Source organism: Leiobunum rupestre, chromosome 1 (assembly GCF_980474605.1).
Source record: "Leiobunum rupestre chromosome 1, qqLeiRupe1.1.hap1, whole genome shotgun sequence".
Lineage (NCBI taxonomy): Eukaryota > Metazoa > Arthropoda > Arachnida > Opiliones > Sclerosomatidae > Leiobunum > Leiobunum rupestre.
This window is the reverse complement of record NC_143384.1, coordinates 26,814,475-26,829,776: the sequence shown is the minus strand read 5'-3', so window position 1 is coordinate 26,829,776 and position 15,302 is coordinate 26,814,475. Positions and strand designations below refer to the sequence as shown.

At 32.3% G+C, this 15,302-nt stretch overlaps 1 protein-coding gene across 1 annotated transcript in view; it reads right to left on the bottom strand.

Annotated features, from left to right (window-relative positions):
• Positions 1 to 4,260: 4,260 nt before the first annotated feature.
• The window catches only part of LOC149961991 (ATP-binding cassette sub-family C member 2-like), a 74,548-nt gene continuing 63,506 nt past the window's right edge, over positions 4,261 to 15,302 (bottom strand). Inside the window, exons 8-11 of the mRNA XM_090164226.1 lie at positions 13,777 to 13,855; positions 10,916 to 11,449; positions 7,211 to 7,410; positions 4,261 to 4,402 (exon numbers count right to left, since the gene is read on the bottom strand). Coding sequence (XP_090020352.1) covers positions 4,261 to 4,402; positions 7,211 to 7,410; positions 10,916 to 11,449; positions 13,777 to 13,855 — 955 coding nt within the window. The remainder of the gene's footprint in view (positions 4,403 to 7,210; positions 7,411 to 10,915; positions 11,450 to 13,776; positions 13,856 to 15,302) is intronic.

Genomic DNA, 15,302 nt, shown 5'->3' with positions numbered 1-15,302 from the left:
AATAACAACATAACATCAAATTAACTTTAAATAATTCATTTACATAGAGATTCTTATTGCATTCGCTCTTATAAAGGAGCATCAACTAACTTAATAACCTTGAATTATAATTTTACAAAAATGAAAATTGTGTCGATATAAATTTAGCTCACTTCAGGATTTAGATTGAAGTATTCAAATATCCTCTCCAGACTCACAAAAGAAGCCTCAACAAGTGTTCCGTTAAATAATATGAACCACACAAAAGGGGCAATCTGCAAAAGTTGGAAAAATGAACGATTGCAAAAAATAACATTGGGAGCTTTACATTAATTGTTATTGGAAACTTAAATTACAGGATGATCGATGAAAAACTCGCGAAAAACGATCAATGGCGTAGAAAAAAAAACAGATTGTTGTCATTATAATCATAATATTTAATTATAATCATTATATTTAACTATAATCATTATATTTTAATAAAATCATTATAATCATTATATTAAATTATAATCATTATGTTAAATTATAAATATTATATTTCATTATAGTCGTTATATTAAATTATAATCATTATATTTCATTATAATCATTATATTTCATTATAATCATTATAATCATTATATTTCATTATAATCATTATATTTCATTATAATCATTATAATCATTATATTTCATTATAATCATTATATTTCATTATAATCATTATATTTCATTATAATCATTATATTTCATTATAATCATTATATTTCATTATAATCATTATATTTCATTATAATCATTATATTTCATTATAATCATTATATTTCATTATAATCATTATATTTCATTATAATCATTATATTTCATTATAATCATTATATTTCATTATAATCATTATATTTCATTATAATCATTATATTTCATTATAATCATTATATTTCATTATAATCATTATATTTCATTATAATCATTATAATCATTTTTTCTTAATGCTTTATAAATCTTTAATAAGGTCTAAAATTGAATATTGCTCCCAGGTCTGGTCCGGCTGTAGCATCTATCTCCGTAATACTATAGAAGGCATGCAAAACAAATTCGCCAGACTGTACTCTCTAAATTTCTATCCCGTACAAAATTACAGATATAAAACCATTATTGAAAAATTTAAATTACCATCATTGTGTAATCGAACTAATTACCACGAAATTATGTTCTTATATAAATTAATCAATAATTGTATAGACTGTAAAGACCTGCTCTCCTGCATCAACCTGCGCGTACTCAGTACTAACACAAGATCAAAGGAAAATTTTTTAAGTCCATGATTTTTGTAATAACCCCATTAAAAGAACTAAAAAAACTTTCAACTTGTACTCAAAAAATCTGGATATATTTGAACCAAATCATCTAAAATTCCGCAAATCTTTGTTAAACGAGTTAAAAATAAGCACGTAAATGAAATTGTAAATAGAAATAGAAATAATCTGGATATTAATCTTTTAATCTTAATATAATACCACTCTAATATAAGTAATTTTTAGGTCATAAAATTAATCCCGAGGTCAAATATTGTTAAATCTTATAGTAGTTATAGTAGTTGTAGAATGAGATAACAAATGTATTACATCTATTTTATCCGACGATGTCTTTTAACTGCTTACTTTTTAGAATTTGCTTTACTTTTGCTTGACTATGTTGTTGTATAACGTATTTTGGTTTTTGACGTAGAAGTTTTATATATATATTTTTTTTTCGTTCCTGTAAAATTGTAAAAAGTGTGCAAACACGTTATCTTACAGGCAATAAACACCTTTTGAATTGAATTATATTTCATTATAATCATTATATTTCATTATAATCGTTAAATTTAAATATAATCATTACATTTAATTATAATCATTGCATTTCATTATAATCATTATATTTCATTATATTCATTATATTTAATTATAATGGTTATATTTAAAGATAATAGTGATATTTAATATAATTTATTATTTATTTTCAATCGTGTTATTTAAAAATAATCGTGATATTTAAAAATATTCGTGATATTTGAAAATAATCGTGATATTTGAAAATAATCGTGATATTTGAAATTAATCGTGATATTTAAAAATATTCGTGATATTAAAAAATAATCGTGATATTAAAAAATAATCGTGCTATTTAAAAATAATCGTGATACTAGCCACGAGTTTCATTGCTCTGATCAACTACGACATGTCGACGATCACCCGCATATGGACGAGGTCTTATGCTATATAGCATTGCTAATCTAACGCCACGTTAGAGCAACTTGAAAGTTTTCAACGGTGAGGTTCACCTTCCCTTCTTTCCTTTCAAGGTTAAATTGTTTCGCATTAGACTTAATCTAGATGCAAAACCGTCTGGAGAAGTCAATAGCTTAATATAACTTAGGTTTAAAGTCCGTACAAAAACTCAAATTAATTTAGTATAAAGAGGCAGTGTTACACTGTGTTTCATATCATTGTGGTAATTTATCATAAAAATAATTTTGCAATTTTATTCCAGACCAGATCATACGAAACTTATTGCCATTTACTACAAAGAAGGTGGAAGAAATCTTAGACGAGTGAGTGAGATCTTCGAACAACGACACCCGGATTGAAGACCGTCTACAAATACAGTGAGGCGAGCTGTGAATGACTTTCGGCAGTATGGTTTTGCAGAAAATGAGGGAAATATTGCGTAAACATATGTACCATCCTTATAGAGCAACACTTTACCAATTATGGTTTAGTAGATGGAGACGCTGAAATACGGCTGGATTTTGGCACCTGGCTGCTGAATTCGGTGGCTGAAGACCCTCAATTTATCCGCAACGGGCTATTCTCGGATGAATCTTCCAATTCAAGAGACGGGCCTAAGAATTACTTTTGGCAAGACGAAAATCCACACTGGGGTTTTGATCACCGTCACCATTTTCAATTTGGGCGCTTAAACGTTTGGATTGGTCTTGTACGAAAATGTATTTTTCCCTTCACATCAGAATGGCCAGAGTTATTAAGATTTCTTGCGAAAAAACTGGCAAATCAACTTGACGAACTGCGATCAGTTAACGAGCCAGATTGTGGTTTCAACAAGAAGGTGCCCCGCCTCATTACTACAGAGACGTCAAACTTTTCCTAAACAATGAATTTCCACAACGATGGATAGGGAGAAACGGTCCGGTACACTGGCCAGCAAGGTCACCAGATCTGACGCCTTTAAAAACTTTTTTCTTTTGGGCTTCATTAATGACAGAGAATATGCCACTTCGGTTGAAACACTAGAAGAACTACGTCAACGAATTCTTAACGCATGCCGGGAAGTAACCCTGGAAATGGTTCAACGTGTTTTCAACAAGAATGTTTTGCGCCCAAGCCTGCATCGCAGTCGATGGTGGGGCTTATAAATTTTGTTTGTAATTAGATAAATAAAAATTGGCGTTTTCATGAAAACAATTTCGATAAAAATAAAGTACCTTAAATGCCAATGGGTCTATTGCTAAAATATGGGGAATTTTCAAGATCATTGCCCTACCCTGCAATTTTGTTCAATTAACAAACATTTCTTATGAATTATGTTTCGATACATTTCAACAAATTTAGACGGTATGATATCAACATTTAAGAACCACCTTAATAATTATAGTCTTAACGTGTTTGGATTTTTTTTAACGTATTCATTGACTGCACATTGAAGACGATAAAATAATTTAACAAAATATCTTCCGCAGTACCCCCAGTACCCACTGAATCCGTAGTAGTTTTTACAACTCCCATATTTCCTAGCTGTTACTTAAATAAAAACAATTGTTGCACTTTTGTCGAATAATTCGTATAGCATCACAACTTGAAAGATACTATTTGGGAAGGCTGGTCCAAAAAGGTATGGTAATTTACAAAATGTTGAATTTCCAGAAAATGTCAGGAAAATTTGGCCTCGACAGAAATATTTTACATAAAGTTCAGACATTCTGTCCTATTTTCCAATAATATCCATTTGTAATATATTGCTTGGATTAATATTCATTTTTTTATATTTCCTAATTTGTTATATTTATTAAACATATCTGTTATTCGTATATCTGAACTAAAAATTTGCTGCAAAATTGTAATAGGTTCCATGAAAAATAATTTTACTAAAGTAATGTCGAGTGAAGTTTCATGTTCTTAGGCATTTTCAACGTGGTCATATTCATAAATGTATTTTATAATTTCCATTTAATTACTGAAAAAAATTCTTAAAGCTCCAAGAGAAAAATGAACTGGACTCGTTTTACTGAGGTGATAATTAAATACAACAAACCGTATTCAAGTTGTTAAGAATGTATCCAACTATTCCAGGTGAAAGGAATTCTTTTGACAGTACTGCCGATAGATAAGCAATAAGTAACAGCACACTTAGTAACAAATTTACCCGGAAGGACATCCATCTGAAAATAAAGTTATTGTAGTTTCGGAGTCGTTATGAAACAGATTAATCGTTATCTCTAAAACGTGTATGTGATATTTGTAAAATTGAACACGTAAATAAATGACGATCTACTCTGCTACAAGAGGGGTGGCAGAGATGGGCAAAAAATCATATGGCGAATAACGAATAAATTACTAAATAACAAAATATCTGATCATATTTATTCGTCGATTGACAGGGCTAAATATTTTAGGTATAGTTATTTGGCAATTAAACAAATATTTGGTCGTGGTCTTATTTGGTAAATAATTTAAAAAATAATATTTTCGACTATTATCTGGAAAATAATATTTTACGAATATTTCATGAACATCCATTTGGTAAATTGTTTTTTTACAAAATATTTTCAGTCATTTATTTCGCGGAATAAAAAAAATTGAAATATTTTCTTTAATTTAAATAAAGAATAAGGATTAAGGAGACCTTTGTTCTTTTTGTTTTAGTTAATCGAGTAAACGCAAGGTTCATAATAAAATGCTTATCGCACTATATGGAGTAAACTGTTACGGGATATTTGACTTCTTGATAATGGCAACATTTAACGCTAATGCCACCGACAAAGCACCTCCAGTTAGAAGCTTTGGACGCAGTGGCGTAATGACAAATTTCGAGCCCCCCGCAGGATATCAAAAGGCCCCTTTATAAAAAAAAATGTATTTGTTATAAGGTATTAGTAGTGTCGTAGTAAATGAAATGCAATATATAATATGTCTATTTAAATTAAAAACCGCGAATTTCATTTATTAAAATTTGAAAATTAAAATATTATATTCAAAAGCTACCTTTAGATATTTTTTACGATTTCTACCGTCGGATATTGAGTGAGATTGAATTTTAGTATTGTTTAAAGCCTGTCTTTTGTTCGTCCCGTAACCGATTTTTCTCCATTTTTACAAGATTTTCTTGTAAAAATACTTAAAACGAAAGGGCCCCCTAGTTTGTGAAAATGAAAAGCCCCCCCCCCGTTCTCGGGGTCTGCAGGTCCTTAGTTACGCCACTGTTTGGACGATGCTACGTAAATTAGGCGATCGGCAGTATTAGATTAATGTTTTTATTAACCAAATTCACGTATCTTCGTAAGGTTTGTGTATATAGTAAAGGTAAATGATGCTTTCAAGTAAAAATTAGTAGCATTAATTAAATAATTAATAGCTACAGTGGTGTAGCTATAGGGCCGGTGCTAGAAAAGGCGAGCGTCTAGGGCCTCGCACTTAGCGACACGTTTTGTGGTCCCCACACCTAAGGGCACTTTTAGGGGTCCCCTTACTTAGCGGCACTTATTGAGGTCCGGCACTTTTTGGGGTTCCCGTACTTTGCGGCACTTATTCGGGCCCCTCATTTATTCCTTCGCAAAACATGTGTGTTGTGAGAAGGGGCCTCGCTCACATGTCTGCTGTGCCATTAAATAGTGACCACCATTGCTGGGTAATATTGATACTCATTGTTAAAATAAAAATAGTGTCGAAAATTGTATTTCGTCTCTGACACCAGAATTAATTTGTCTTTGGAATTTGTATTGCATTTTCTTACAAATTGGACATGTATTCAGTTATTTTCCTTGAGTCTAGCCCTCTCAAATAATTCGTTATCTACTAAATAAAAAATAAACGGAAGCTATTTTTGACGATCTATTTGTAAACTACGCCAACCCGAAATATCTGATGACAAAATATTTCAGTCTTCTTATTTGCAAAATACATTTATTTCAAATGATTTAATAAAACAGATATTTGACCTTTTTATTTATAAACTTATTTTATTAAAAAATATTTTTCTACATTTATTTAAAATATTTTTCTCTAAATAAATTAACTGTAACCTTATTTATAAATAACAACTGACACGAAAAAAATTTATTCGTTATTCGTCAAATGATTTTTTGCCCATCTCTGAGGGGTGGCTTCTCGTGTAAGTTATCCCGGCCTTATTAATACGTTTGGTGTAAAATATGAATTATTTATAAAAGCGATATTGCAAATTAAAGGCTAAAGATACAGATAAACTAAGCTTTATTAGGAAAAGTTACTTTTTATCAAAACAATGTACTTGGAAATATCGTTCGGATTTTTGCAATCATGAAACATTAACTGAATTTCCATTTAAATACGAAATTTCTTTGAGGAATTAAAAAAATTATTGATACATTATTATTATTAAAGCGAGGAAAAACGTATTTAAAATATCACTGGAAAATAAATGTATCAGTGTTTTGTAATGTAACGGATTTCGCAAACCATGGCATCTTACTAATATAAACATCGATACTTTGTCTGGAAAACCATTTCGTATTTGTGTTTCAAGGTTAAGTGTAGAAAAAAACATCTATATCATCCGAGGAGCTGATCACTCCGCGTAATCGGTGTAGAGAGTCGTACCTTTGACTGTACTAATGGGATTACGCGTAATCTTTGAAGTCCCTGCCTTTGGCAGTGGTAATCTAAGCTTAATCCGGTGTACAGACTTTCTAAGAGTGGTTAGCCCCTCGATATCATCGGTATCGTTACAACAGAAATTGAAACGCAAAAGCTTTAAACTAGCATGAGCGACTTCACTGGGCATTCCGCAAAACAGGAAATTAATTTTAATAATATTCTTAAGCGCCAAAAAAAGAATATTAAAATTATACAACACACCAAGAACATTTATAATAAATATAACGTAAAGAGGTTTGGAGTTAAATATAATTTATATAAGTAAAATAAATAAAACAAATTGTACACTACACGTGATAACACTTTGTTTATTTAAATAAATGAAAGTTTCTAACCTCACACTCATGCACCATGAATAATATTTCGTTTCGTTATCCTCAATGAGTGAAAATGCTTTCTCGGTGAATATGTCTGTAGCTTTCAGAGATCTAATGACACTGGCACCGGCCAAAGAATCAGAAAAATGAGTGAACAGAGGAGAATTTGAGTTGACGAAAAGCTTCTTCAACTGTCCATGAGCTTTCGAGTAATACACCTAAAAGCATTTAGTTTTATTATAAAATATATTTTAAAATACGAATGCTTTTGACAAGTTTCAGATGAAACACAGATAGTTTGTCTTAACAATATCCGTAGTCATATTCTTCATAGTTCCACATTGTGTCATAAATGATATTTTAATAAGCTAGGCTTAAACCCAAGTCACAACCCTAGGCCCAAGTCATCTACCGACTTTTAATACCTTTATCCCAGGTGGCCAGGAGGGTGGTGGAAACACCCAAACATTCTTACGCAACACTTAGCCTTGTGTAACGTTTTTGATTATTTGGTTTTTTGAAATGTGTAGATGATTGAACTTTTATGCCTTCGATACTTTTGTTCAAGTATATTCTTTATACTTTATGGTATATAACATAAATATCATATCTAATAACATTTTTGTATCATTACTATAAATTTGTTAGGGCTTAGCTTTCTCTGTCCCCTTTTCTATGGGATTTTTTACCTTTCACGTAATTTAATATAGAAAGAGTTGATATCATTTACCGCCTGAAAACCAAAATAAAGCATAACTTGAACTTTTTGGGTGGCTTTAAAAATAAAATAAAATTTTCCAAAGAATTCTGGAATCTGTGGTGGAAACAAAAGTCTGTTATCACAGATAATCTCGAAAGATATCAATATTCTATAATGCAAGTGCTTAAACTTTCCTATACTCTTTTACAAATTGAAAACCATATTTTTCGATTTAACCGCAAAATGTTACATGGTTTTAGTTCATCGAGGAAATTGAATCGGTGTTTCTATAATTTAAAACAAAAAAGCGTCTGTTATTTAAGTGTTTTTAAGCTATTTTAGAAAATCAAGTTTATTTTCCACATATATCAGATAAGATAAAGTTAACTTTGGATAACTTTGACAAATATAAACCTTAAAAAATATACCAAATATTTGAATGTATAAAAATGGGGTTTGGGAGCCAACGATGCAGAAATGACCACTCTATCAATTTAGATACATATAATTAATAATAAATTAATAATCAGCTAGGCTAATACCCAAGGCACCACCTTAGGCCTAAGTCATCGAGCGACTTTTAAAGCCTTTTAATTTAGGTGGCCGGGTTACTTTACAATCGTATAGAAGTGTTTATTTCAAATCCCAGGATAAAACAATTTGAATTCAAAACTAAATGTAAATGGTAAAATAACCAAATTTTTAAATTATTTTCAACTTGTTTTCCTCTTTAACTCCCAAACGGAAAAATAATGTTCGTTTTGTATTAAAAAAACCAATGATACCGTATAATGAGCCAACCCGAGTAGTTTCTTCACTGATTTGATTTCAACTCAAGGATTGAGTAGACCTTAACGTATAATCCGCTGCATCTAAGTAACTGCGAATTAATACGTAAAATTCAGTAAACTGGTTAAAGTTAAAAAACTTAGGCTGAGCGAATGAGTGGAGTAAATTTAACTTATTTGGAAAAATGAATTCATTGAAATTTCTTTATCTAGTGAAACAGAAGAAATTCATTAATTTTGATTTCTGCGAAACTATATACATGCTAGAAATTCAACGGATTAATTACAATGGTAAAATATAAAAATTAAAATGAAGAAACAATGTTTTATAAATTGGAGACGTTTCGAGCCGATGTCTTTTATCGAACCATTATTTTACGACCAATAATATAAATTGAACAGCTCGAGATTTTAAATAATGACATATGCGTCGAAAAGGGAACGTTAAATAAAACAAATCAAATTCCAAATGGAAAAGAAGAATACAATATTATGTATAATGTATACGTAAGAGAAGCTAAACGTTCAATTTCAAATATAATTAAATAAAATAAAATTTGTGTGAAGAACCGTGGCATCGCAAATGGCTTTGAAAAATATATTTCGAATGATATAGTTCTATATATTTATGGTTGAAATGAATACATTCATGGTAATAGTAAGTGTAGGGAGCTAGGGAGCGGTTGACTCGATCGCTTGGCATGCAGGGCTTGTCACCACCCTCCTACGCATTGTAACCCGGCCACCTGAAGTAATGGCTTCAAAGGTCGCTTGATGACTTAGGCCTAAAGTGGTGCCTTGGGTATTATATAAATACATTTATTCCGTTTTACTTACTTACTTTTATTTACTAAAATAAAATAATTTTTGTCATCTAAAATACTATTTTTATAAATTAACCTTCTATTATTTTACTAATCTTTAAATTATGTAATATCTGATATCCAAATAACTTTACTTTATCCAACTAATTCACCAAACGGAAAATATTTAATTTAAGTAGATAATTTAATTTTAAACTATATAAATTCACAGTTACTGAAATGCAATGCATTAAATTAAAATACATTTGCAATAAATAAATTTTATTACCAATAACTAATTTCGCTTCTATTTACGAACTTTATTTGATATTACCTTAGTGTTCTCCAATTTATTTCCATTAACTCTTATTTGTGATACATTGTTCTTATTTCCCCAAATTTAGACTAAACCATTTGCATCCACACAACATTATTTAACATACGGCATTTTAAACGCATTGTAACCAGTCCACCGTTAAAAGTCGCTCGATGACTTGGGCCTAAGGTGGTGTCTTGGGTATTACCCTAGCTGATTATTATTTTTTAATATTAAATTACATGGATTCATATTTGCCTTAAATACGGTGGTTTCAATTTTCCGAATTCTGGCCAATTATATATATTTTTATATTAATTTAGTCTCAATTACCTAACTTAACTTGATCTTACAGCATTTACCGAAAATTTATAAATTTAACCCGTTTTATTGTTTTACCTCAATGAACATATATGTATTTAATTTCAATTTTTGAACATTTACTCAAACCTACCTTAATTAATTGTCATTTGCCCTTATTTATTCGCTTTTAACAATAATTAGGGGGACCCACCAAAAATTGTGTAACCTACCAAACAAATACTTGTTTTTTCGTTGAAGTCGCTGAATTCCCATGTGAAATCACATAACGATAAGTTTGTGTGTTTCCAAAATATTGTCCGTTTCACGGTCAAACTATAGCCCATTTGAAAGTTCTCATTTGGGAATTTTGAAAATATAATAAGTACTACTAAATCCTTGAGTTTTTACAAATCGATGAGAAACACCTCGGCTCGTCATATTGTTTGCGTTTGGCAATTAACATTAAAGCAACGTTCACCAAAATTCAATCTTTGGTCAGGAGATTTCGTTACGTTGCTTAAACTGTCCTTCGTTAGTAACATTGATGTTGATTTTACATAAATTATTTCCACAGGAGCCGTTAAGCAAAATTAGGAAGATATCCTTTTACATCCAACATCATATTTTATTCAAATGAATCCTTTATTTTAGTAAACCCAACCTGATTAAAACTAAAGAACTGGTTTAAAACATTAACTATTTTGCAATTTGCATCGATACTACTTTTCTTGTAACCTTCATAACCAACAACTACTCTTTTAATGGGGTGAAGTTCAAATGTTTTGTAATAATTAAAATGGAACTGGTTCTTACTTGAATAAATATGAAAGGCACCAGGCAAAGTACAATCGCCAACGCAAATAATGGAATTTCAGCCATTACAGCTATTAATAAAGATACTGTCTGAAATGCAAATGTGATGGTCATCAGCAAATAAAAGTTCATTCCTTGATCGGCTTCCTCGATGTCAGATGTAAAGCGATTGAGGATACGTCCAACTGGAGTGGTGTCGAAGAAGGCTAACGGTGATCGAAGAACTGACTCGAGTAGTTTTCGATTCATTTTAACCGCGGCGTTTAACATAAAAAGCAGTAAAAATATTCCAGATACCAAGGTCATACTAATATGCCCCAGATTAATTGCACCAAATATTGAGAGTCTCTTAATTTTGGACAAAGTGGCATTCCTCTGATCCGCATATGAAGACTGAATATCTGCAGTCCAAAGCACCAACCAGTAATTGGAAAACACACATAAAGCATAAGCGCCAGAAAAACCCAAGAAAATGGCCAAACAACTCTTTAAACCAATTAGGTTGATATATTGCCATGCCACTGAATCAACTCCCTGAAAAACAAATGGAAAAAATAGTTAATACCTGATAAAGTTAAGATAAAGTCGATAATTTTGTGTTTTTAAACATAGGACACAATTGATATTTGTAAGATGTAAAGGAAAAGCATTGATGAAAAAATTTAAAACTTTTAACAATGCTACGTACGTTTTCACAGATCAACCTTTTGAGTTTTTAAATTTGTAACGGTGGTCTTTCTTTCATCCAATTTTTGTACGTGCAAAAATTTCGGCATAATTCAACTTATGGATATAATAAATTTTCTAATTAATAATATATTTTAATGGTTGTTAAATATTTAAAATAATACAAAATGTAGGTATAGGAAAGGTGGAAATATCTTAAGAAATAACTTTATACTATTAAAGATTCAAAAAAAATTAACAAAATTTTTAGACCAGAACATACAGTGCGTTTTGCAGCAATTTCACTACGTTAGGCTGGTTTCAAAAGCAACCAACTTGGTACCTCAAACATCAATAGTTTTCGTTATAAAAAATGTGCACACGCTAGTTTCAACGCGTTATTCACAACCTCAAAATCAATAATATATAATTTTGCGCAATGTCGAACCTTATTTACGCCAAGTCTTGTGTAGTTTACGATACATTTTACTATGGAAATCGATGGCTGTATCATTTTAATATCAGTACTTGATAATTCAAAACATAATTTCTGATTGAAATGGAACTACATTTCTAACAACTCCTTCTGCGTTGAGTTTGCAAGTTCTGTACCCACTGGTTTAAGGGGTTTTCCCCCGAGTTCTTCGGTTTCCCCTTCCATAAAAACTTGTCTAGGTTAACGGTAATAGTTATTGTAGGGAGCTGTTGGCTCGATCTCGTGGCATGCAGGGCTTGCCACCACCTTCCTACGCATTGTAACCCGGCCACCTGAATTAAGGGCTTCAAAAGTCACATGATGACTTAGGCCTAAGGTGGTGCCTTGGGTATTCGCCTAGCTTATTATTATTATTATTAATAATCATAGACTTAGAGGTATCGCCAGAAAGTCACTAACACAATTTCAAGTCCATTGTGGATACTGTGTTTCTAATTTATGTATGGGCCAAAAATCGTTTATAGGGATTCCTTTAGCTCCATTATCACGGTCGCTAATAGCGATCAAAAACGTCCACATCTTTAGCTGCTACTTACGAGCATGAAAATATTATTTTCAACTAGAAGTGTAGCAATGAATTACGAATTAAGAGTGTATGCCAAGAGTATTCTGAAAATATTCGTTTAAAGGCCGAGAACAGAGATTCCATTTTCTTGTGCGCGAATTTTGACCCCCGCAAAATTGAGTGACAGCTAGGAGCAACAAACACAACACCCCACATAAGGAGAACGCAACCCGTCAAAAGTCGTGCATTTTTCATTGGCTAGACGCTTTAGCGCCTGCTGCCGTCGAAAGGGGAAAATTCTGAAATTGTCTTCCCCCCGCCCGTAAAACGTTCATCGTAAAGGCTCGTGACGCTCGTTCAATGAAGTTCGTACACAACCCTTCCTTAGCGTGTTTAAAGGCTAGCTACGTTCTCCTTGTGTTTGTTGCTCCTAGGTGACAGCGTGGACAGCTTGGCTGACGGCTCTGACTGTTTTTGAATATAATATATACAATGAGCATCAAAAAAAGAGGTAAGCTACAATACATGAATTGTCCAGGCGGTCACTCAAGCTGTCAGAGCTGACAATCAAGTTGTCAGAAATGTCAATCAGTTGTCACTCGTCAAAAAATTAAGTACAGAATACGAGGGGTGGAAATTCGCTCTGTTCTCGGTCTTTAAATCAAATCTACAAAAATAGCTATTTTTTACCGAGTGATCAGTATAGTATTTCTCTAAGTAAGGTATAGCCTTAGTAGACACAAATAGAAAGCGCGATCCTCCTAAGCTCCGAAGTTGTACCATAAATCAAAGGTAGTATAGACATCGTACCCTAAATTCGAAATTACTGACTTGGGCGAAATCAACAGCATTAAACCACTTCCGGCCGGAATTCCGAAAACTTCAGCTCCATAGTTACCGTTTAACTAACTTTTGAAAGCGCACTACAGCAACCGATTAAGCCCGTTTTTTTCGGAGGCCTCATGTCGGAAGTGGATAATAGCTTTGTTTCAAAAACACTAGTAAGAAAGCTCTGTTTTTGAATCTAGTGGACCAAATCTCTTATCTTTACCGAAATGAAAGATTGAAGAATTGATCTGCAAAATAAGAAAACTATCAAGTTTGTTGTTTCAAAAGAGGCTTAACTATTGTCTTCCAGCAAAATTGTCTACCAACTAAAATTTGATAGATGAATAATGTTTACAAAATACTTACCAAACTTTGAATATTTTTTTCCTCTGAAATTATCTTTTTTCCAACGATTTCATCACTATTTTTTTCAAAAGTTTCTACCCTGAATTTGCAAATTATTTTTATTTTTTAAAATCAGGTTAGTATAAAATATATATAAAGTAATTAAAATTATGTCCGAGTGGACGTCAGCGTGTGGCGATCTACGGATCAATGTCCTTGATAAATCCTCTTTATCTCCTTACTAGTTACCATATGTTTTAAACAATCCTATGGGACCTTAAGCTCGGAGGGTTATTATAATCATCGTGTGTGTGTGTCTGTCTGGGCTGCGAACACGTTCGCAGTTTCGAGGAACAAGTGCAATCACCGCGTTCGCAGGATTTTGGGATTCGGTAAAACTTTTTACCTCTCCGAGGGGATGTACAATCACCGTGTCTGTGGGTTGGTCTGTCTGGGCTGCGAATGAACTCGCATTTTCGGGGCAAAGTGTGATCAATGCGTACGCAATTTATTGAAATCACTGCGTTCGCAGTTTCTTGGAATTAGGAAAAAGGCTTTTTCCAAAAGAGCCCTCTTTTGTAATTGGGTGTAGCATAAAGTTCTTATGCGAATTAGGATTGTACGTGACGAATCTTTGACGTTTGGGACGGACAGAGTGCTGATGGTTACTGTAAACGGCTCAACGTCCAAATGGCAGGGTTTCCACCAAATATTCACGGTTTACGTCATAGTATCATTGCGATCACATCAGGCGTGTTTCGAACCCGAGCCCTCCTGCATGACAGGCGAGTGACCTACCACAGAACCACCGATACATATAGCGGTCTGCTGAAAATTATAAATTCAGCTTAAGCGAAAGAGTATATTAATATTTTAAATTTTTTACGTATGAAAATATAAAGTTCAAATCTTGATTAAGCACAGTCAGCAGAGATAAGAGGGTGAAAGGGTAGAACTCGTGGGTGGTCCACTTACGAGGAGTGTACCCGAGATGTAAATCACCGATTTGGATGAAACTCGGGGGGTATGTAGACCTTGGGGCAACATGAAATTTCACCAAGGGAAAAGTTACGCTGGGCTTCCGTTTTGCTATGGCAACCGAAAATGTTTTTGACAACGTAAAATGAAAAACTCTACATTTAAAAAAGCATTTTTTGAAAACTAAAAAAAAATAAAAATTTAAATTTCAACTAAAATGCTAAATTTTAACAATTTTGGGTGAAATTCATCACGTTTGGGTAAACTTAAACCAAATTTGGGTAAAATTGAGAAAAGTTCATTGAATTTGATAAATAAAGGAATATTTGCAAATTTTTCCTAAATAGGGTAATTGTCAAATAATTGTTTTTGAAATCGACAAAAATTGGGTAAAAAGACCAAAATTGGGTAAAATGACCTAAAATGTTTAACCAACTAATATTGTCTAAAATGGGGTAAAATAATCCAAATTCGTCGAAATGACAAAAATCACATCAGGCGTGTTTCGAACCCGAGCCCTCCTGCATGACAGGCGAGTGACCTACCACAGAACCACCGATACATATAGC